The 23,832-nt window shown below is 39.9% G+C and overlaps 1 protein-coding gene across 1 annotated transcript in view; it reads left to right on the forward strand.

Moving 5' to 3' along the window:
• The first annotated feature begins 2,775 nt into the window (after nucleotides 1-2,775).
• The window catches only part of esrrga (estrogen-related receptor gamma a), a 128,545-nt gene continuing 107,488 nt past the window's right edge, over nucleotides 2,776-23,832 (forward strand). Inside the window, exon 1 of the mRNA XM_044030492.1 lies at nucleotides 2,776-3,062. Within this exon, the coding sequence (XP_043886427.1) occupies nucleotides 3,058-3,062 (5 nt within the window). The 5' untranslated portion in view covers nucleotides 2,776-3,057. The remainder of the gene's footprint in view (nucleotides 3,063-23,832) is intronic.

Below are 23,832 nucleotides of genomic sequence, written 5' to 3' on the forward strand. Positions count from 1 at the left end.
CGAATTACGACACACACCCCCATGCACATCTGGTACAATGTGTAGAAAGGAATAAATTATAAGGACGAGGAGAAAAAAATCCCATCACGGTCAGTCTGCGACCAGAACAGACTTCCCACACTCAGCTGCAGCAGCAGCCGCAGACAGCAGCTCAGAGCAAACATCGGTGAAAACAATTTTGAAGCTTGATTTACAGAGACCATACCACTGAAGCTCCAATGCAACGCCCCATCCACATGTCTAGTAATGGTTTTACATTTTTTTTTCTTGTTTATTAAAAAGAACTGGGTTTTGGGAAACAAACACAATCAAGCGTCCAGTGTGCAAAGGCCTTAAGTCTTGAACTTTTGAACTTGGTGGAGCTGATTGTGGCAGTTTGATTACACACAGTGTTGTGTGTAATCCTAACCTAGGAAGGTTTCTAGTAGAGGATGGGTTAAATGCAGAGAAGGAATTTCCCTAAGGGGATAAATACAGTACAAAAAACTGTTTTCTACCCACTCAGAATTGAATAGACAAAATATTAATGTTTCCTTTTCTACCAAGCCCCTCTTTGGTCATCACGTCAAGCAAATTTTGTGCTCGAATATAAGTATTTCAACTCAATCGATTAAAGAGAGTAACAAATGATTTCACGTCTTTGTGTGGTCTGCATAATTTCTGTGGTTTATGTTGTCAGAGGGTAATTCTCTACTGCAAGGAAACTACAATAAACAAACTATAACGCATGAGAGCTAGGGAGAGTGATGCAATGCTTAGAATTGGTTTGCGCCTAGAGGTGCAGCTTTAAGATGCATTCAAGAAACCAAGTACATTTCATCCCTTCTGCAGACTGTCTGATGTCACCATGTCTTAAGTCACTCCCAGTTTGTCCTTTTACAATATAGAAAAAAGTATTAAAAAAAAGTAAAATAAAGACACTTGGTATGTAACATCTAAGAAAGGTTGAGCAACATATCTGTTTTTTATTTTTTAAGGAAAACAGGTCACACGGTGAAGCACATTCAAATGTCTGATAGCTTGCGGGTCGAGGCTTCTCTGAAATACTGTCCGGACCAGGACACAAACAGAAGGAGTTCAGCTCCTCAGGTGGAGAAGCTGGCACCTCCCCCTGCTGCACCTCTTAATCTTACTATCTGTGATGGTCCCGAGTCTTCTCCACATGTCTCTGCCTTTAGAGCCACTCTAGCATTATTCTATCTTGTCCCTGTACTGTCTTGTAGCAGATGTTATGGGCTTTCTCAGCTCGTACTGTGCTTTTTTTTGTACTTGTGATGCTCGGGATAAGTTCATGTGGTAACTTGCCGTACAACGTCATCATTACTTTTGCTAATGTATCCCGTTAGATGCTTGGTGTACTCGGAAAATGAGATCAGGAGAGCAGGCCAGGAACCGGAGGGTCTCCGGGAAAATAAAGACATTGTCCCGGGAGAAGGCGAGTCTAGTTCTCGATTCATGCAACTAGTTTTCTGTGGATTGAACGTTTGCGAGCAGACTAGGAGACCTAGGAGGAGGAAGAGGAGGGCGATGTTGCCTGTGTGTGTGAAAGTGAAGGAGGTTTCGTCTCTACGCGTTAGCCCTGTGATGGACTGGCGACCTGTCCAAAGTCAGCCGGGATTGGCTCCAGCAGTAGATGATGAATGAATGAATATCTAGAAAAACCTAGCGTGTGTGTGCTCTGTGTCTAATTAAAACTGTCCTGATTGATCCCATGTGTGATAAGCCAGTGCTGATGCGGTGCATTTCCATTGCAAATCAATTGGTGCTTCTCTGTCATCAGTAACATGGCTTCGCCTTGTCCCTGGATGAATACGCGGTTCTGTATGAACCAGTGGCGTTGCAACAGGATGAGCAAACCAGCAATGACACATTTGATGTTTGAAGTTTTGTTTAATGTAGAACACCTCATGTATGCTCCCAAAATTACTTGAAACACAAGCAAATAGGGGGTCAGTGTCTCAGCTGGTGTTAAACGGTTACGATTGTCCGTTTTACTCATACTTTATAGATCTCAGGAACTGCTGCTTTTGTTATAGTCACAGATTAACCCTTAGTCTCTCTGTTGTAAAAAAAAAAAAAAACTGTGACACAGATTTTAACTGCACTGCAACTTGGTTTCCCCCTCTTCTCCTCTTCTTAACGTAGTCGTCGCGCTAAAAACTGCTGAATCGGTAACACTGTCAAAGGGAGCTTCCAGTTACTGTTGTTGGGAAACTGGACCTCCCTCTCCCTCCATAAATAGATGTTTGTTTCTGCTCCACGTTTGTTTGTGTTGCCTCTTTCTGGATCTGCCTGCAGGGACCATTTTTCAGGAAAGACAGCAAGGCTTTGGGGAATACTCGCACTTCCTCTTTATTTTTTTTACCTTCCCTTATACTTTTCCCTCATGTTGAGTCTTCTCTTCTCTTCTCTTCTCTTCTCTTCTCTTCTCTTCTCTTCTCTTCTCTTCTCTTGTTTCGAGTCAATATTTTTTAAATTGTACAAAAAATACCATCAAATTCTGTTTTTCCTCATGTGTCAGTTGAATATTTTTCATCTCATTTGCTAAGGAAGCTAAAACATAACGCACATATTTCTCTTTTACAGTATCTGCAGCTGCCTTTACACTGAAGCTGTTTGTTTTTTCCTGCAGCACAACTCTGGCCGACTATCTGCAGAATGCTGGTGTCCCGGAGTGGCACATCAGTTTGATCAGTTCGCCCCAGCACTCCTTCCTCTCCTCTTTCTCCCTCCCTTACTCTTCCTCTTGCTTTCTCATTCTCCTGCCACCCGGCACATGAAAAAAGGTAGGAGCTGTGCCTCTCAGTTGCTGACCGAGGGGAGAGAAGTGGGAGAGGGGAACAGGAAGGAATGAAGAGGAGAGGAGAGGAGAGGAGAAAGAAGCAGCGACACACTTGCATCTGTTGTGGCAGCGTCCTGGAACCGGGAAGCAAATGAGACAGTGTGAGAGAGGTAGAAAGAGTATGCCAGAGTGAGAGGAGAGAGAGAAAGAGAAGGGGATGTCAGACAGCCGTGTCCTTGAGAACTGCACCACAACTCTTTGAAGAGAGCCGGGAGATGGTGTAAGTAACGTGCATCTCAGTGGGATGTGTGTGTTCTATGTGTATGTGCTTTATGATTATACTTAGTGTTTCTCTCTCCCTCTCTCGTTCTCTCCCTCTCTCTTTCTCTTTCTTTCTCTGTGTGTGTGTGTGTGTGTGTGTGTGTAACCTGCTGCTTGCACACTGACCTGCCAAGTTCACAGTGGAGGGGGTTTGGCTGCCGATCGTCTCTGCTATTGTCTGCCTGCCTAAGTGTTGCTGACAGGGGATTATGGCAAATACAAAATGCCGTATGGACATGGAAACACAGTGCCAAACTTAATCGACACACACACACACACACACGCATGCCTGAAGCTCCATGTTGAGAGTTCTGTTTGACTACAATCATATATGTGTTCCTCTGTTTGTTCCATGTTGACAGGTTTACAGTATATGGCATTTTCATATAAGTATCCATTGTGGGTCAATATTATAATGATCTTGGACCTCAAGATATGCTGTTGTATTGCTGTGAGTGCAGAAGTCAAGCTTAAATAGTTTTTAGGGATTTTTCAGGTGGGGTTGTAAGAGGTCTTGACATGGGTCTCACATGCACGCTCTTTGGGCTGAGAAGCAGCCGAGGATGGGCAGGATGGGCAGGCGTGAGCTCAAAAAGACATGGAAACAAACAAACAAAAGAAGATTTTTCAGACAGCAACCACTTCTGTGACCTGTGAGTGCTAAAATTGTTAGTATTGGCTACAAATTCTGTTGCGGGAGAGTGACACAAACCTAATTTTCATCTTGGAAAATGCAGCATTAACTTAACACCCAGGAAATGCACAGAGCATGTGACACACTATGTATGTAGGTACCCTCACTCTTAGATTTCCCTACCTATCCCTTTAAATACATAAATACTGATCTGACGCCTGCTTATTGAGTGATTGTCCAACCCAGTATCCTTCATACTAATAAATGATGTGGAAAATGCTGGCGACCGGCCAGACCTATTTGAATTAATCTACTGTACGTGGTGTGGACCTTGTGGCTTGGAGGTTGTATGTTCAAACCCCTTGCGACATCTCGGAATCAGAGCCAAGTGGTGTGACCCATTGAACTATTTGTAACTCATCATAGGCCACACAAGCCACGCAGCGTGCCATCGAGCCCAGATGGGTTACGCTCATCAAAATCTAATGAAAACCAACATGTCACTCATGTTTCTGAAAGCATTCTTGAGATTCCTGACTGTCTTCTACATTTCAGCCAGTATTCCTTATCCAATCGTTGAACAGGTTAATAAACAATAGTAGGTTAATCATCAACTAAATAATAGTTAGCAGATTAGTTGAATGAATGAAAATGGAAAATAACTGCTGAGGCTTGTGCTCATGTTGGCCTGTCATTAAGCCAGGCTGCCTGCAGGGGAAACACACTCTCTCTTATGACACAGATGTTCATGGGATAAATAGATATTACATGGACGACCTGGAGATTTGTGGCGTGTTTGCTCAACGCCAGTCAAATGGACTTACATCCAGAGGAGAGGATGATTATTCACTTCTGTTTCAGTGCTGTTCGATGCACTTGAAAAGTAGTAATGAGCAAGAAGTGGCATCAGCTGTCACTGCGCTGTCCTCCACCTGACTCATTCTCAGCCATTCTCATTTGTTTCCCTGCCCTTTAACTTCTTCTTCTGCTCATTTAGTGTACAGTTAGAGGTATGAATACATTTTTAATCGATTCAATTCTCAATCTTAATCAACCGACCGTTGCTTAACCATTAACGTCCCGAGTCTTGAATGAGGACATGTGTCATTTTGTCACTGCGAATGCCAAGCAGTTGACACGTCATCTTTTTGGCAGGCGCGTAAACATCTCCTTTCCTCTCACGCTCACTGTGTAGTGTAGCCAGTGGAAATGCGTCGAATACTCCAGCTGAGATGCCATCACACCCAAATCTAAAACTGCCCCGGTTGCATCATCTCTTATAAAGCAATGTGGATATCGCGTGTCTGATATCATCCACTGTGTTTGAACATTTAGGGAGACAAGTGTCGCGTAATTCATACTCCTGTACTGTGATATATTTAGATATTAAATGATGGCATACTAAGTGCGTAGATAGCATAGCAGAGGATGTACGTATATCATTTCTCTGTCTTTGCAGCGCCAGTCATGAAAGACACAGGATTCATGTTTCCAATCAGCATCAGCGTGTCGTAAATTATACAGATAATTTTAACTCCTTGTTACTTTTGAAGTTAACCTTTGAAAGACTATACATGCAGTAGATTAAGTGTCAAAAGAACTGTGATGTGCGTTTATTTTGCATTTGACAGCTGCTGTAATTATTAATCTAATACTAGTATTTATTTTTTGTTTTTTTAAGTGTCATCCCAGTTTAATACATAATGTTGTGAAAAAAAAGTGGGCCACACGGGTGGTGTAGTGGTCAGCACTCTTGCCTTTTGCTGTAAGAAGACCCGGGTTCACGACCTGGTTGGAACAAGGGCCTTTCAGCATGGAGTTTACATGTTCTCTCCATGTGCGCGTGGATTTTCTCCAGGTTCTCTTTCTGTTTCCTCCCACAGTCCAAAAACATGCAGATTTGGGGATTAGGCAAATAGGACACTCTAACTTGACCCTGTGATGGACTGGTGACCTGTCCAGGTTGTCTCCCACCTTTTGCTCTATGTCAGCTGGGATTGGCACCGGCGACCCCCATGATCCTAATGATAAGTGTAATCTCCATATACATGTAAGGAATAAGGAGATGTTCATCAGGAAAATTGCTTCAGTGATTCTATAGTAATGTATTTGTGGCATTCAGGCATAGTTCGCTGGTGTTTGTGCTTTTTAACTTCTTTCTTTTTCATGCCTGTTCTGCATTTCTAAATTCAAACTTTTTGTGGCAAAAGACAAGAAAACTAAATGAATGAAAATAAGTGAAAGAGGAGGCAGACAACTTTCGAGTCCCTTGTGGCTCCAAGTAGTGTAATTGTTCGGTTACTGTTGTCAATAGATCCTGCAGAAGCAAGACGCTTGTCGGATGCTGGGATTTCTCTTGAGAGGTTCACAGAAACAAGTAAAAACAGCAGGGATTAGCATTTGGAGGAGATCATTTAAAAATCCAGCAACCAGCCAATTTGTGCGAATAACTTCAAGTTAAACATCTCATAGTATTAATGTGTATAGGCTGGTTGTGTAACATGCTGATCTACAGTCGTTGAAACACAACAAAGTGCATGTTGTTCAAGTACCGGAGTTCCAGTTCTCTTGTGAGGTGGAGTTGTTTTTTTGACATTTTCAATCTGCAATCACTGGGGATGGTGGTTTGTTTTGTTGGTCTATGCAGTGGATGACGCAGTTTCTCTGTGCCGTGAATTGGGTCGCCTTCTTTTTTTAAAAAAAACTGCATCCCACTTGTTTGATTGATTGATTTATTTAGTTTTATATAAGTTTGATGATGTCTATTTATTTTTTTAAACTCTATGTCTGTTATTATAAAAAACTATACACTGTCCCTGTCATGGACATACAGTGTTTTTGCAGCACACTTCTCATTTTAACTAATGTGCTCTTAGCATCAATGAAATGAGAGGAGTAAAAAAGTGAGTTAATGTTGTGCACAGTATATATTTAGACTTCAGAAAGTGTCCCCTGGGTGAGGATGTAAGTAGTAGTAGTAATGTGTGTGTGTGTGTGTGTGTGTGTGTGTGTGTGTGTGTGTGTTTATGAGCTTATGTGTTGAGGCAGCGCTGGCCGACCAATTGAGGTCAGCCACTCAATAATTAAAGCGTGTCACTGGTTAGTGCACGAGCTGGGTCGGCCAGTCAGAGAGACCAATGTCGGGTCAGAGAGAAAGAAAGTGAGTGTGACTGTTAAAAGAAAGAGAGGGAATGAGACATAGAGGCTGGGACTGAGAGTGTCACATTTAACCGTCATATTTGTGTTCAGATCTACACTTGAGCAATGCTGCCGGTCAGTATTGTTGTTTGTCCTGTTATGTACTGTCATATTCCTACATGTTATGGTACAAAAGTGAGCGAATAAGAATACCTTTTTTCATTTTACCTTTTTACAGTATCTGAGAAGTGAGCACACCAGATACACACATACTCACCCGAGTAGAAGAATATCAGGTAAGGTGAGCAGCAAATCATCAAAAGTGACAGTCATGTTTATTCATTCTTAACAGAAAGAAGATTGTGTACTTAATGTGCCAAATACACGCCTAAAGGATTAAGTTTTTAATTTATTGAGGGTTTGGTACGAGGGAAAACCTTTGGCTGTGGACATAGGGTAAACAAACTGCTATTATACACTGTAAGGAAATGTGGGATGTTTACACCATGGTAGCAACAATAAGGAATAGGTGTAGGTAGAATACATGAAAAACAGCAATTTCTTAATCTAAAATAAATAAAATCCTCTTTTATGCAACACATGCTTGTAGTTCAAATGTGAGAACACATTGGCACGGTAAATGCCAGTGTGTGCTGATAATGTTAACATGAAGAAAAAGTTTTTAATTGTTCATTTTGACACTGTGGGAAACTGAGTGGCCTTGGTGCAGGTTTCCACATTGTTTTCTTTTATATTATTACCAGAATTGTATCAGCTATCAGCTTTTTTGCCCCTTGATCCCAGCACAATCTTTTAAAAGACTGAGTATCTGCCAATACAGAGTACCAGAGATTCTGGTATTTGCCAGATTAGAGCTGCGCACTACTGTCCGTTAAATAAATGAATAATATTCCTGACTGGATTTTAGAGTGAATGAAGAGCTGATTCCTGCTGTGAGGATCCAGTGATGTGTTTTGTGTACGATGTGTTGTAAAGCTGTGTCCAAAATGTTGAAAATAGTCTGTACATTATTTGTGAAACAGGTGGTTTGATACTGGAACATTTGAGTTTATCTTCTTTTCAAACACTGACAAGTGTGTGTACTGTAGCGCACCAGCAAGTCTATCAAAATGTGACAAGTTATATCAACACAAACAAAGTCCTGCTACAGTCTACAGCTGAGCTAATGAAGGACCTGCTCACTAAAGTAGCCAACAGCTGGTGCTTGTGGGGAAACTCTGCACCTCGAGTGAAAGATGAAGGCGAGTTGATGAGGGTGGTCTCCCATCTCTGGTCGGCTTTAAACAAAAGCCCAGATTGGCTTTGATCCAACACCACATAATATCACAACTTGTAAACTCAGTATTACTTTATATCATTAACCTCAATTCTTACCCTGAGATATCATCTGGAGGTTGTAATCAGATCGTAGTGCTGGCCTGATGTGAGTTTCATTTGAACTGGAAGCCTTTCTGCAGTGACTTCCTATTAATACACTATGCAGTGGTTGCTGCCTGCCAGCCTGCTTGTACACACACACACACACACACACGCAAGCATACACATATTGGTAACTAGAGACTTAAGGCTACTCAAGCACAACAGACTGCAGTCCACTTTAAGCACTGATGATGTCATTTTGGGATCGCATATTATTAGTGGCTCCCCTGCAAACATGAAATTAATTAGGGCTAAACTGAAAGAAAAAAATATTTAATCTTTCGGGAATAAACTTGTAATATTAAAGAGTCGTATAAAAGTCGTGATATCACGAGAATAAAGTAGGAAAATTATGAGATTCTTTTTTTATCATTCTATTATCTTATTATTAAATAATTAAATAGCAGCAGAACTCCGATGTAACCAGTGATATTTGGTTACCATTTCCTCCGATCTACAAAAGAGATGGTTTTCAGATTCTTTCTTCCAATTACGACTTTATTCTCATAATAATACGACTTTATTCTCGAAAGATTATGACTTTATTCTCGAAAGATTACAACTTTATTCTCAAAAGATTACTACTTTATTGTCATAATATTACGACTTTATTCTCATAATAATACGACTTTATTCTCGAAAGATTACAACTTTATTCTCAAAAGATTACTACTTTATTCTCATAATAATACGACTTTATTCTCGAAACATTACGACTTTATTCTCGAAAAATTGTAACTTTATTCTCAAGGATTACGACTTTATTTTCATAATATTAAGACTTCATTCTCTAAATATGACATGAAATCTCCTGATCTAATTAAGACTGTGCCTTCCTTTTAAAATCAGAATACTTCTTATGTCTTAATATGATTATTGCTTATTCCAATAAAGACCTTGTTTCAGGTTAAGGTAATCAGAAAATATTCATATAAGGCACTGTTTTATTCTAACTATTGTCCTAATCTGGCTTCTATCAGAATATTGCTGTCAATGCAGCTATAGTCATTGACTCCATGGTCTCCTACAGTTAATCTCCTACACACATGCGTATGGAGCATCATATATTAAAGACAAACCGGCAAAGGTCGTTATGGCCAAGCAGGTTTATCAGCATAACATTTTTAAACGCAGTCAATACCAATAAATATTGCAATGATTTTTAGATAGTTAAAGAACCATTTAATTGTGAGTTTTAAATGTATTTATAAGTAGAACATAACACATTTTAAACAAATGTGCTGTTTTATGGCCCAGCCTCAGCAAACTGTCTTCCCCACGTCTTTCCTTCTCTCTCTCTCTCTCGCATTCATCGCTATAATTTCAGGTAGAAGGAGTAGATGTCAACTGTCCACTCCTTCATCCCTCGCTTCATCTTCGTCTCAATCTTTTGTTTCAAGTAGTTGAGTCTGTCCACTGGTGTCTCTGTTCTCTCTAAGCCTTCTGTATTTACTGCTAATCCTTTTTATGCTTCTCCCAGCCAGAAGCCCCAGTGAGATCCTGTAGATTTAGCCAGAGGTTGATCTTGTGATTAGTATTCAGCTGTCAGTGCAAGTCAGTCAACTTTTGGAGGCCTCCCCCCTCTCATCCCTCACCCTCCCTCTATCGTTTACCTATTAGAACCTTAATATATGTATCTGCATTGTAGTCTGTGTGCATGTGTGTGTTTGTGCTGTATCAGGGAATATTATGTAGCTATGTGCTTGTGAAGGGAGAGAGAGAGAGAGAGAGAGCGCTGCATTAATGCAGATACATATCCAGCCTCCTCCTGATTTCCCATGAAGTCGCCCTCCATCATCTTAAATGACATGAAAAGAGCTGGAGACCGATATATGCATGAATTAATTGGCTTGAATAGGAGTATTTAGAAGCTTAATCCATGGGGATTAACGCAAGCAGCCCTCTCCGGATTTAAGCTTCTATGCATTTTCAGCAGAGGATTGTTTAATTTCATTCCGTCCACCTCCACACATACCACCACCACCTTTTTAGTTCTTGAGTCAGTGAGCCTCTAAAAGCTGTCAAGTGCAGGATTAAGAATGTAGAATAACAGATAGCTAAGCGCCCTAATAGCCTTTAAAAAGTGTGATTATTTTATTGTGCCTTATTGTTTTAACACCAGGGTCTTTTTATATATTTTACTTGTGTTATTTCTTCTCCAGGTACTATGGTTTCCTCCCACAGTCCAAAAACATGCAATCTGGGGATTAGGTAAATTGGACACCCTAAATTGACCATATGTGTGAGTGTTCGATTGTGATTGGCACAGCACCCCCCCGCGACCCTGATGTGGAGGATAAAGCAGTAGAAGATGGATGGATGGACTTGTGTTATTTCACACGTATGATCAATTTAGTCTCAAATGAACCTAATCCCAATCAGATAATGCACAGATAATAAGGGGAAAACATTTAACCAGCTCACTAATGGCTGCAGTCAAACTGGGTTTAAAACCTTTGCTTTGAGGTCCATATACTGTTTATCTATCCTCTTTATCTTCCTCCTTCTCCCTCTTCCATCCTTTTTTTTTTTTTTTTCATAGAATTAGCGCTGCAAGTCTATGAGATACCGAGCAGATCAATGCCTATAGATTGGCTCATTGGAAGCCATTAGTTATGGGTTTTTATTAAGCTAGTCATTATTGTGCTTAATCTTGCAGAAAATTAAATTTAGAGTTGTGTACAGTGTTTTGGTTAAAAGTTGTTGATTTCTTTCCCCCTCTCTCTCACTCACCAGCTGCTATTTTTTTCTCGCTGCTTTTGCATTTATTAGAGGTGTGTGTGTGTGCGCGCGTGTGTGTGGGTGTCAAGACAATCGCGATACGTGCATTTTGGGATTGTGTGTATACATTTTGTGTTGTGAAGACATTTTGGCTCATTCCACAAGGGCTTTTTGAGGGTTAAGGGAACCTTAAAATCCTAAAACCCTCATTAAATGGGCTTCCATTGTGTGATATTGGGGGTTTATGGCCACTATAACACTTCTTCTTACTTTGTGAACATGATTTTATATTTAGCCTCTAGCTTGGCCAGACTTCCACCTTTTATTGACTTTGTTCATCGGACGTCCTCCTCTGACATGGCCAACACATCAGGTGTTGTGTTCATGTGAACCAACACACTTCATGTACAGTTGATGAAACATATTCAGAAACAAGTATGTGCCTGGAAAAAAACACCAAAAAAAAACATTAAACAAAAGAAAGTGAAAACTCACCCACACAGACGGAGGTGGTGGACAGACAGGCATCATGTGGGTATGAAATAAGTTGTAGTAAATATTATATAAGACCCTTAATATATGCACATTGTGCAGAAGATTTTTTATGACAGTAATGAAACTAATATTGCTGCATTTATTTAAAACATGATACAGTATTATAATTTTAATGCCTAATTATTTAGGATTTAGTTGCATCATTTGACTTTGACTGAGATGGACATCTCTCTAACCTTAACCATAACCAGTTAATACCTTAACCTAACGTCAAATTAAGTCTTAGCCCGACACTTAATCAGTTCCTCATAAATGAGGTTGTGCATCATTAGGACCAAGTTGTGGTCTCCATGAGGTCCACTGGTCCTGACAAGGTCAGTGTTTATGCCAGAAAAGAGTTAACACATTGCACACACACACACACATTCACTAGTGCCTGAGTGTCACTGGTTTTAGGCTGTCATGCATTCTGATGATGCCAAAAACTGCCCTTAAAACAACATGGTTTGGCCACAGCTCTGCATATACTGCATTTTTTTTCTTAGTGTTGGCAAATTCCTCTTTTGTCCCGGCGTCTGCATTCAGTGGCTTTAATAACTTAAAAGTGGTGGGGTTGTTTTTTTCCCTGTGCCACTTTGCTTTTGTTTGTGAACATCCTCGTAGCCCAGTTCTGGTGCAGCTTTAATTTTCAGAATTGGTCATGAACTCTTGGACACTGCACTGCGTTCTCTCCCCAGTGAGTTTCTCCTTTGTCCGTCCAGACTCCCCCTCCCTTTCCATTACTTTTTTCCCCCCATTTACATTTGCCACAATCCACCACGCATGTCACATCTGGGAAAACACACTGTATTTATTGCACATTGCTTTGCCAAATAAATAAAAATAAAATGTGTCTTTTTTTAACCCTCATTTTCCTCACCCTTCCTCCATTTTTCTCTTCTTGTTGTCTCATCTCCTCTGTCCCTAATGCCATTCTCAAACCTCACCCTTCATGTTTCCATCACTCTGTCTCTCTGCTCCAATTCTCCCAACCCCTCTTTTTTTTACCCCACTGCTTCCTCCCCCACCTGCCTCCTTGCCCCTCCCCTTGCCCCTTCACAGTGCTATCCTTTACTTCCTCCTCTCCTTTTCTTCTGTCCGTCCCTCCTGCCTCACCTCTTGTTGTCCCTGTCCCCTCTCCCCTGTTCTCTCCGTCCCCAGTCTCTTTTGCCCCTCGCACCATCATCTCTAACTAAACAAAAGAGGCCGTAAGCTCTGAAAGATCACTTCCCTTTCCAACCCAGCACCACCATCACATCCACTCACCCACCCACCCTCCTCCTCTCCCACCCTGTGATTATATGCAGAGTAGGGCAGCAGCCTTCTTTTGTTTAGCTTAGCGCAAATGAAAATTGCTAATCAATTTTTACCCCCTCTTATTTCATGGCGTGTAGTTCCTGCCCCTCCCCTGCCAGCTGTCATTGTGTGGTTGTGGTGCAGGGCTGAAAGCTTCATTAGCAGGAGGACAGCATGTTTTGCCCCTTAGCGCTGTATTCATGGAATTACTAAAGATAGATGGGACATTGCCTGGTGGTACTCATAGAATAGATTCTTCCTTCTGTCTTCTAATTTTATTTTTTTTGGTCCAAACAAAGGACGGAATTTATCGCTAATGATTATTTTTTTAATATGATTTAGTTAAAAATGCCCCTAGATAATGCCATTGAGATTTTCTTTTTCTGCATTAGAATAATATTATTTAAAACAGTCATGACTAAATATTGCTCTAAGATAATCAGCTTCCTCTAAAATGTGGTCAAATATGTACTGTGTTACATTTCAATACTAAACATGCGCTAGAACGTGATTTAGAACGTGTCACTAGCTCGTTCAGAATCAGCTGTTTATCACAGATGATGGATACGTGATTTTCGTATTCCCGTACCAGCCGCCGCATTAAAATCGCTTGAAGCTTAGCTTCAACTGTTGTCTAAGGGACGACACAGTATAGGTTTTTTTCACTGCGGTGAGTTTGAGTTTTGATTGACAGTGTTGCATACACATACACAACAGCGGAGCCTTTTCTGCCTCAGTCCTGTGTGGATTATTTGCTCAGCGATAAAGCCCATTTTCATTTGTACTTATACACTGGAAATGAAAAGTCAAGTACTAATTATTTCGTCTCCTTTTTGCAGAATTTATGTATAAGTAACTGGGTCTGAAATGAGCTTCCCCTGTTTCTTAGACCAGCAAACCGCTACTGCAACAACTACATTGTTATAAGTCACGAGTCTTGAGATGTTCAGTATATTTTGGTTACTGCAGCAGTTTGTAGTTGACATTTTATATTTAACGGGACACCAAATCAACTATCAAAGCCTTATTGTTAAATCACACACCCAAAGCCAAAAATAAGTTTTAGCTCACTTCTGACATCCGCTGCCAACCGAGTACTTTTAATCTAGGACACAGAACTACAGAGCATCAATAATATTAAACTATACATAATATTGCATCCTTTGTGTACTTTTTTTTTTTTACAAGAGCAGAGCCCAGCAAAAATAGCTTCTGTTGTGTTACAAAAACTATGCAGCTACACATGCAGTCACGCAAAGTAATAGTACAGGTCAACCGCAGAGATGTATTTTATTCATTTTTGTGACCTTGTTTTGTTTCCTCATAGACCATTGTGATATGATATGGACCATATCATAGGCCATGTTCAGACCACCTTTGTTACTGGGCAGCAATGAAGTTAATAGCAGATAAGAAGAACTCTCTGTCATAGAAAACTGGTTGTTAAAAGATATGTTTAAAATCTGGCACTTCATTAATTACAGATCTGGCAACCCATGCGGTTTATCAGCCAGTGTTTGAAGAAATTCCCTCCTCTACATGTTTTAATATTAAAATTATTGTACATTATTAAATGATTAATAATTTGGCAGTCTTGTTACTAGAATATATTATTAAGTCCCAGTCCCAGGTTGTTATAATTTTGGGATGGAGGCTGCCTCTCCTGAGCCCCTTCCACCAGATAATCACATACCCATGCTTCATACGCAACAGGCTACTCTTCTCACATTGACATGTGTATTTAGTCATTGCATATACTGTTGCACATGTCTCTGTTAGACTCTTCTTTTTGTAGGTTGCTTTGCTGTGGAGGCAGTTGTTACCAATGCTGGAACAGCAACATTTCTGCTGAAAGGAAACAAAAGTACAGCAAACCCTTTAAACACTTTATACTCAGAGGTGTGTGTTTCTGCATTTGTATGTGTGTGCTGTATACATTAGTTTGATCTATTTGTCCGTTTGAAACTGATAAACACAGGCTCTTCTGTGACTTACCGCCCCACTGTGAGAAAACTTTTCCCACAGCCAACAAGATCAACTCAAACTAACATCTAACTGCACAAAATGTCCTCACATTTCTACCACTTAACTGCAGAACAATTCCTCACTTTTTGTGAAACATTCGAGTGGTTAATAAACATTTTACTTAAATATCACTATACTCCTGAACCTGAATTTAAAATCTTCCATATTTGTATGCAAGTCTTAGCTATTGTTAGATGAGCAACCGATGTTGGCATTATTGTATACACATTTAAATAAAAAACTTAATGAAATGCTGCACCTAAATCAAAATTTTGGCAACAGTAAATTAGCTTAAGTTGCATTTGTTTTCTGTATGCCCAAAACTATTTTAGTAGTTGTGTTAAGTTCGTCAGTTCAAGATCAAGCTAGTCTTAGTCAGACTTATATACCTCGATAACGCGATTCATAGTCCGATTACTCCTGCCTGTATACGCTTAGTTGGACTGGAGTCAGACAAAAAATGAATCGATTTTCTCCTCCACATGTATACTCAGACTCAGCAAAATGTCCAATTGCCTGTCTTAGTCGGACTACGGCCTTAGCTCGATTTAACTGTGCATGTAAACGTATTGAGTGATGGTGTCTTTTGACCAACTTCCCGTACTTAGCTGACAATGGCATTTAGTTACTCACCAACAAACAGCCAAACCTCACAAGCAGAGAGGATGATTAGCTCTTTGTAGAGTTATGGCTCCCATATTGGATAAAGAGTTGTGGACGAGCCTGGAAAAATTGTCCTAGATTTATTTACATATCTATATATCTATATATATATATATATATATATATATGTATGTGTATATATATATATATATATACACACATATATGTGTGTGTATATATATATATGTGTATATATATCTCTCTCTCTATATATATAGCGAGAGATATATATATGTATTTTGTGTTTCCTCTATATCCCGGTCTGTCCATTTATGTTATGATCATCATCACCTTCTTGAAATACCACATCACACCACCACCACTTCCACTTCTGTCTTGTTCTTGACCCTAAGTTTCAGTGTCAGGATTTTCCTCTCCCCACTTGTTGACTGTAGTTTTTCCATTTCCCTCTATTAATATCACAATGATTTGTTTGTCACCCTACTCTACAGCGTCTGGTTACCTCCTTGATGCTATTAATAACACCAGTGAATATAAAAATATTGCTGCATCCAATCCGGCGATAAGGAGACTTAATTTTATCACACTCCTGTTTAAATGTCTCTCTGGTCACCAGAGACCGAAGAGGCTGTCTGGTGTACTCTCGCACATTAGATTCCTGATGGTGGCTGATGGTCACTCATGGACTTTCTCCTGTGCTGAGTATCATGTACCAGTCTTAGTAGTTTCATTGAAACAAGATCATCACACCCATCAAGTACACGTGTTAACATAAATGGACAGGCCAGTCTAACATAATGTGTGCTGGTAGAATCGGCATGAAGGCTCATTTTAGAAATCTATTATTAAATAAAATTTTATTTGATACCAAGCTGTAAGGAAACTTCAGGCATATTTTCCTCCGAATACAGCTAACATCTTATACGTCTCTTATATTGCATTATGTTTATCACTGTGTCATTATATATATATATCATATTATGAACTCTAGGATCAACCTTAAATAACAAAGGTTTTATTCTATTTTGGATTGACTCACAACTGACTTCCATTGTATCTGCTCAAACAGGAAAAAAGAACAAAACATTTTATTACAGAACTGTAATTCAATGTTAAGGCCATTTGAAAGATATAGAAACCCTTGAGAGTTTATATTTTAGACCGAAAGACTTTTAAGTTTTGTGACATAAATGACCTATTCTGCCTGAAAGCGAACAACATCTCACTAGTGTTTCAGCATGAGAGCAAGTCATAGCGGTTCCTTGTGTTCGAAACAAGGAAATAATATAGTGAAAATAAATTGTTGTCAGTTTCAGGCCAGTGAGTGCGAGAGAGTGTGTGCTCCAGTGTGTTTGAGTGCTTTGGAAAAGCAGGAAGAGTTGTTAATCCGCGCAGCTGGCTGAGCAGAAAGGCCATTCATATTTATAGCAGAGTGAATCACATTCTGTCATACAGATGACCAATATTGACACCGGGACGAAAATAACTCCTGGACAAGACAAGAAATACAGGTCTAAAGGAAAGCTTGAGCCAGGATCATATTTATAGCCTGTTAAATACACATCACATGAGAGAAAACCTCTACAGCTTGGACTGAAATAGCAGTTGTGTTAAACCGTCATGATAATCTGTAGTGTCACACAGTACAACCCTGTAGTTCCCACATGGTTTTCAGCTGTTTAAAAAAGAAAAAAAGGATCAGAAATTGGATTTGAAATATATCTTTGCTCTTTCTGGTGTAGCAATAGTAACGTTAACAGCAGAAATGCCACAAATGTCAATATCTGTCCTCCCTCTTGTTCTCTGTTCTTGTTTTTCTGCTGCTGCTGCTTTGATTCACCGCATGCACTCTACACCATTCACTCCCTTCTTTTGACCGGTAGTACATTACAGATATTAACCCTTAGTGCTCACTTTGGCTGCTGGTTTGTAGGAGTTCCTGGGGACATGGGCCACGTTCAGTCAGCTGTTGATGAGCTAGAGTGATGAGGAGGTTTTATTAACGGATAGGATGCCATTGCAGGTTTTTTTCCCCCTGACCGTAGAGAGTTTAAGAGATATTTTTAACCTGCTGCTGTATCAAGACGGGAATATGTCACATTTGGACAGCAATAGAGGGTCTATAACTGAAGAGAGGCTGTGAATATTTACAGTAGCAGGTCACATGCTGTCGGTGACATATAAATGCCCTGAAGTCTTACATTTAATACACCAACACATGACAAAGTTACAGTACAACTGCAGCTTCCTTTTTTTGGCTCATTAGTGGGATTATGTTCATCTTCTTGTTCTTATCCCACTCTTTATTTGTCCATTAACTAGTTGCACATACTTTACCCATATGAACTTCACTCAAACATCAAAATGTTAAGGTAATTTAGGACGTAATCGCTCCTATTTATCCATATATAATCCGAAATATTCAAAGTTATTGAAATGAATCGCAAACGTCTTCAGAAACGCACACATTCCTGCTTCTTACTAGCGCCACATCCTTAAACATAAAAACTGAGTTCAACATTCAAAATGTAGGACTTTATTCAGTCAATTCAGAATTTTGGAATTATTTCATACTGTGCGTAATATTTAACTTTATTCAAATACGATTCCTCATTCAAATTAATTGGAGTGCACTTCAGACACACGCACGCAGAAGCTTCCACATGGACGCTTCAGTTAAACTTCAACACTCTCATCCCTCGGCTCTTTCATGACCTTCACAGATTTTTCACAGTGACAGTTAAAAATTCATGGAATTTTCAGCCTATTCTGGAATTTTACTTTGGCGTGTATTGGGCGGAGGCTAGGCTGTTCAACCTGCTCTCCAGTTTGCAAATGTCACTCTTCATACATGATTTTCTAACAGAATGGAGACAAATTTGTCTAGTTTCATATAATGTGAGTACCAAAGCACAGTGATTTCTGAATTCAAGTGCCAAGTCCCAACTGCAATGTCTCAGCCGTTTTTGACTCTATCTTAACAAAACCTATATGTACAAATCTCTCTGTGTGTCATAATGTAAAAAGCATCTAATTTAGCGGTTAAATAGGACTGAATGCAACAACAGTTCCCAGGAGAAAGAATAAATACAGGCCGTGTTTGATCTCATCCCGTTTGTCAGCGTTAATTCATGTGATTGCTGGTAATGCACATGCATGTCAAAATAAAAGCCTCGTAAGCCACAGCGAGGGGAGGAGACCAGATATTTATCTTGTCGTTTTTTTGACAAATGCGATTTGCATTAATAGAAGGCAGTCGAGTCGAGCGGTTCAAGAGGATAACTGTGAACAGTACTCCAGAGGAGGTCTCGTACGCTGAATGCGTTTGTATTTGTCTGTCAGCTGTGTTGGCGGAGTCTCTGGAGAGAGGAAGGAAATCCACATTCACACATACAGTAAACACTTTGACTGACAAAGACAAAACACAAATACAAACAGATTTGTTTTACAGCGTTTAAACAAAGCATTAAAGCGGTCAGTGTGTAGGTTGTGAGTTACGTATGTAATGTGTACAGTGTGTGTGTGTGTGTGTGTGTGTCCTCCTCTCTCCCTGGAGTGCTTTCACCTCCTCACCCTCTCTCAACCTCTCTCAACCTTTCCACCTCTGCACATTCCCCTTCTGACTGACTGAAACTAGGTCTCCCCTCGTCTGTCTTCTGTCTTTTGCTCTCTCTCCCATTACGCTGTCTTTTTTTGTGATATAGATATTCTCTCTCTATCCCTCCCTGCGTGTTGTGATACCCCTGCCCCTCACAGTGCCCCTAATGACCCCGTCTACGACCGCTGACCTCAGGGGTAAATGAAAGGTCCCACCTCACTTGGAAATAAAGATATTAGCTTCCTCCCACTGTCTGACCCAGCTCACCTCCCTCGTCTTCTCTCACCCCTTCCTCCATATATGTTTCCCCAAAGCCCCTCTGAGCCAAATCCTGCCCTGTTTTCTTTTTTTTCACCCTTCTGCCTTTTCTCTCAATACTGTTTTCCTTTTTCCGGGAATTTCTTATCTTCCTCTTTCAATCATATTCCAGCACACGATTTGTAAATCAGCCTCATCCCATAGTTGACCAAAACCTAGTATGAAAACATAGGAGCTTAGTTCCCAGGTCTGGAAAGTAAAGCCAATGTGGAAGTGTGGAAAATCTGTGTTCTCTTGAATGGCCATCGGGAGGCCACAGTTTGTCTGTTATAGTGTGAGCAGCAAAAGGACAGATCTTGATTATAATTCCTGACGATGTAAGTCATGTCCCAAAGAAGATTTTATTTAACAATGCCGTCTTTACGGGGAATTTTTGAAAAAGCCAAAGAAACTATACAGTGGCTGTTTTATTATTATTTATTATGGTCTTATTTCCTCTCTACCCACTAATTTTACACCAAGCCTTGTTAGATGGTGGTTTACCTCAGAAACTGCTTCATGTTCTCGCAAAGAATTTACAAGCATGACTTTCAGCTTTATACTACGTTGCAAAATGAGGATTGAATTGTTCGAGTATATATATATAGAGAGAGAGAGAAAAAAGCAAAACTTCATAATAACCTTTGGATATGTTTGTTCTCCCTGTTTTTCTTGAAGGAAAACTGATTCCTTGGGTTTTCCCCAGAGAGTCGCCCTGTCTGCTGCACATCTTTCCTTCTATTTTCAGACTTATCTATCTTTGTGTGTTTTTTTCCGGCATCACTTGAGAAGATGAAGAATGGTTTTGTGTCAAATCATCGTGCTGGTTACCCGCTCGTGATTTGATTAATGCTAAGATTTCTCTGTGGTTATGTAATTCGTGGGCAGTCTCCGAAATGTTATTACAACAAAAATTAGAGCCTCACTTTTCTGATTTCTAACTTGGGAACATTTCTGAACTGTCCAAGATAATAAGGTTGATATATTAAAATTCAGTTTTATACAAATTAATTTAATGCCAGACTATAGGCACTCTGCATATTCAGCCGCTTGGTTAGATAACAACAAACTTTAAATGAGTTGGAAAGCAGGGCAGCCCGGCTTCTGTGTGTGTGTGTGTGTGTGTGTGTGTGTGCATGTGGTTGTGTGTTTATACACCGTGTATTTGTGTCTTGTGAATGAACGACCACAGCTTTGTGCCGTCTGCATCATTAGTGTGTTGGTTTTTTTTATCTACAGAGTGAGAAAGAAGTGTTCCCCCGAGATTTCTATCCCTCACTCCCTTGTTCATAAGGGATGGAACGGCGGAGGAAACATTTGTCTGGTGCAGTTGTTCGCAGCCGTAACACGAGTCAAGCATGTCACCTGCGTGTAGCGCTTTGCTTCATGCATATTCATAGCCCTCTACCCATCTCACAAACACAGACAGAAAACAGCATACATACCTCATCTCCTCCTGTCTTTCCGCCTCTCCTGCTCTCCACTCGAAATGCTTCTCACTTGGCTTAAGATGTGCGTTTGAACTTTACAGAAAGTAGGAAAGGATTCTTTTCATTTTTGCTTCTGTTGAAGTAAATGGAAATATGGTGAAGTTTGTTTTCCCTTTACATGGCCATAGTGGTTTGACCTTATTGTTAAAATAATGATCATTGTCGCATATACTTAACTCATTAAAACTTAACTGCCTTTCACAATTCTAATGTCTTAATGTAGCGTTATGGCACATTGCATGGTGTAGTGTCTTTCCACTTTTCATTTGAATTTCTGTCTAACAAAAGTTGCGGTCGATTATTAATCGATTTCTGAATGAATCGTCAACTATTGTGATCATCGATTTATCGGTTTGAGGGTTTTTTCGTTATTAAAACAAGATTTCTGATTGTTTTAGCTTGGTAAAATGTGAATATTGTCTGGTTTCTTTGCTCCACGTAACAAAGAACTCTTTCAAACCTCGAACATCGTCATTTCCAGGTCTGACGAACACTGATCAATATTTTTCTATTATAATATTTTTATGACATGTTATGGACCAAAACCGTCACTCGATTCTTCGAGAAAATGCTCGACAGATGCATCGATAATGAATATAATCGTTATCTGCAGCTCTAGTTGGGATGACATAAACTAATTTAATTGTCTTTTATATCACATAAAATAAATATAATTGTGTATATTTGTTCACTGGTTCTATCTATGTGCTCCTTTTCAGTACCAGGGAAAGTCCAGCTGCAATAAAATGATACTGGCTAAAGTGAATGATGTATATTATATTGTTAAAGATTTACACTACTTCCACTTCCATTCCTTATGCAGCGTGTTTATGCAACAGCCTTCATATAGTTTACTGTATCACCCCACTAGCCTCTCGTAAGTATGCACTATATTGTGTGTTTCTACGAGAGAGTGAGACAGAAGGAGTATGGTGAGGTCAGGTTTAAGGGTGAGATTTTCTAGCTGTGTGTTTGATTCAGTTCGGCTTATAACAGATGGGCCTACTGTGACCCACAGGCAAATGCATGTAGCACACCTCAACACACACACACACACACACACAGACAGGCTGGTCTTTCTGTTCACAGAATCTCGCTCCGGAACATTGTTAGTAGGATGTACAATGCACAGACATTAGTTGAAAGTACGTATATAACCCAAAGAAAGAAAGTTGTCAACACTAATAGCAGAGTCCATTCACTGCAGGGGCCTTACATTTGTTGTTATTACACCTCAGTCTGTTCTTCATATATATATGTATATGTATATGTATATGTATATGTATAGGCTCAGGTCGTGGACATGAATCTAATGTGACTGTAATGACGTGCTCTAAAACATTTTACTTTCTTAACTGAAAACCCTCCTTGCAGGTTGTTAGCAGCCAATTCTAGCAGTTTAACACCATTAGCCCTGGTCTTTACTTCAGAGACGAAGGAGAAGGTTGGAGTGGGTGTCATGTTGGGGCCAATTTGAGTGCACCACAGACACCAGTGGTCCCACAGGAGGGGATACATGGTTTGCACGGTTACCGTGATGAATAACAGTAAGGGTCAACAGAGGTCATCTGCTAGAGTTGAGGGGAATTTAGGGGTGGAAAACAAAGCGAAGATGAAGATGAAGAAAAAATAAGAATAAGAAAGATAATCTCACAACAGAATACAATTAAAGGACAGGGGAACTGAAGAGGGCTAAAAGAGTAGCATATAAGGAAATGAGTGGAAAAGAGAGGGAGATCTGAGCAGAGAGGAACATTTTCCTTTTCTCTTTAATTCCTCGCTGCCTGTAATTAGGTTATGGATCTGAGTTTATGTTGAGGACTCTCCCTCTGGCATTGGTGACCTGCTTCTGCGATGTTGCTCTCTAACGTCCCGCACATTTACTAACATGGACAGCAAACGTTCTTGCTGATGTTCCTCAGGAACATGTGGTTCAGGAAGTAAAAATGTGATCATCAAAGTTCCGGTTCAACAATCGTGTAGAAAAGCAACATGCTCACCATTTGGTGGCAGTTTAATGACACTGTCGCTGCCGTCCTGGCCTTTCTCTCCCTCTTTCTCTCTAATGTTGGCCTCACAGCAGGGGTCGACCATTCTTTCTGTTCTTCTTCTTCTCAACTTCATTTGCTAATTTTTAGGGAATTTAAGTAAAGTGGTGTGTGTATACATATATGTATATATATATATATATATATATATATATATATATATATATATGTATATATATGTATATATGTATATGTATATGTATATATATATGTATATATATATATGTATATATATATATATATATACAGTATAATGTGTGAAGAGGAGAATCTCTGTATTTCAATCGACCCCTTAGGTCCAAACATCATCTCATGAAGTTGAAATCTCGTTTTCCTTCTACAGCTGCGGTTGTCAAACTGTATTCACGAAAAGGAACATGGACGGGAAGAATTTGCAATCTTGCTCTCTGACTCGCTGTTGTCTTTCTGGCTGTCTTCTCTCTCAGAGCACTTGCCTTCTCTCCTCTTTCATCTGCACTGCCTCGTCTTCCCTCAGCAGCAAAACTCGGCTTATTAGAGAGAGAGAAACAGAGGCTGATGAAGAGTGAAGGTAAAAAAACAAAAAATGGAAAGAGGGAGAACAGAGAGAAATAGAAAGCAAATTTAGCTTGTCAGGATTTCTGAGCGTGTGTGTGTGAAAGAGAGGGAGAGAGGAAGAAAGAGATGGAGAGATTTTTGCTTATCGGACAGGAAGTGGATCTCTTACAATAGCAGTCTGACGTTTCCCCTTCTCTAATGTGGAAAACTGTTGAGATTTACACACACACACACACACACATGCAGAGAGAGAGAGAGCGCGGCGCAGATAAGATGCAGCTGCTGTGATGGAGAGAGAATCACTGACTCAGCCTTATGTATTCACAGACTTAAGTCAATCACTAATT

The sequence above is a fragment of the Solea senegalensis genome, linkage group LG7 (genome assembly GCF_019176455.1).
Source record: "Solea senegalensis isolate Sse05_10M linkage group LG7, IFAPA_SoseM_1, whole genome shotgun sequence".
NCBI lineage: Eukaryota > Metazoa > Chordata > Actinopteri > Pleuronectiformes > Soleidae > Solea > Solea senegalensis.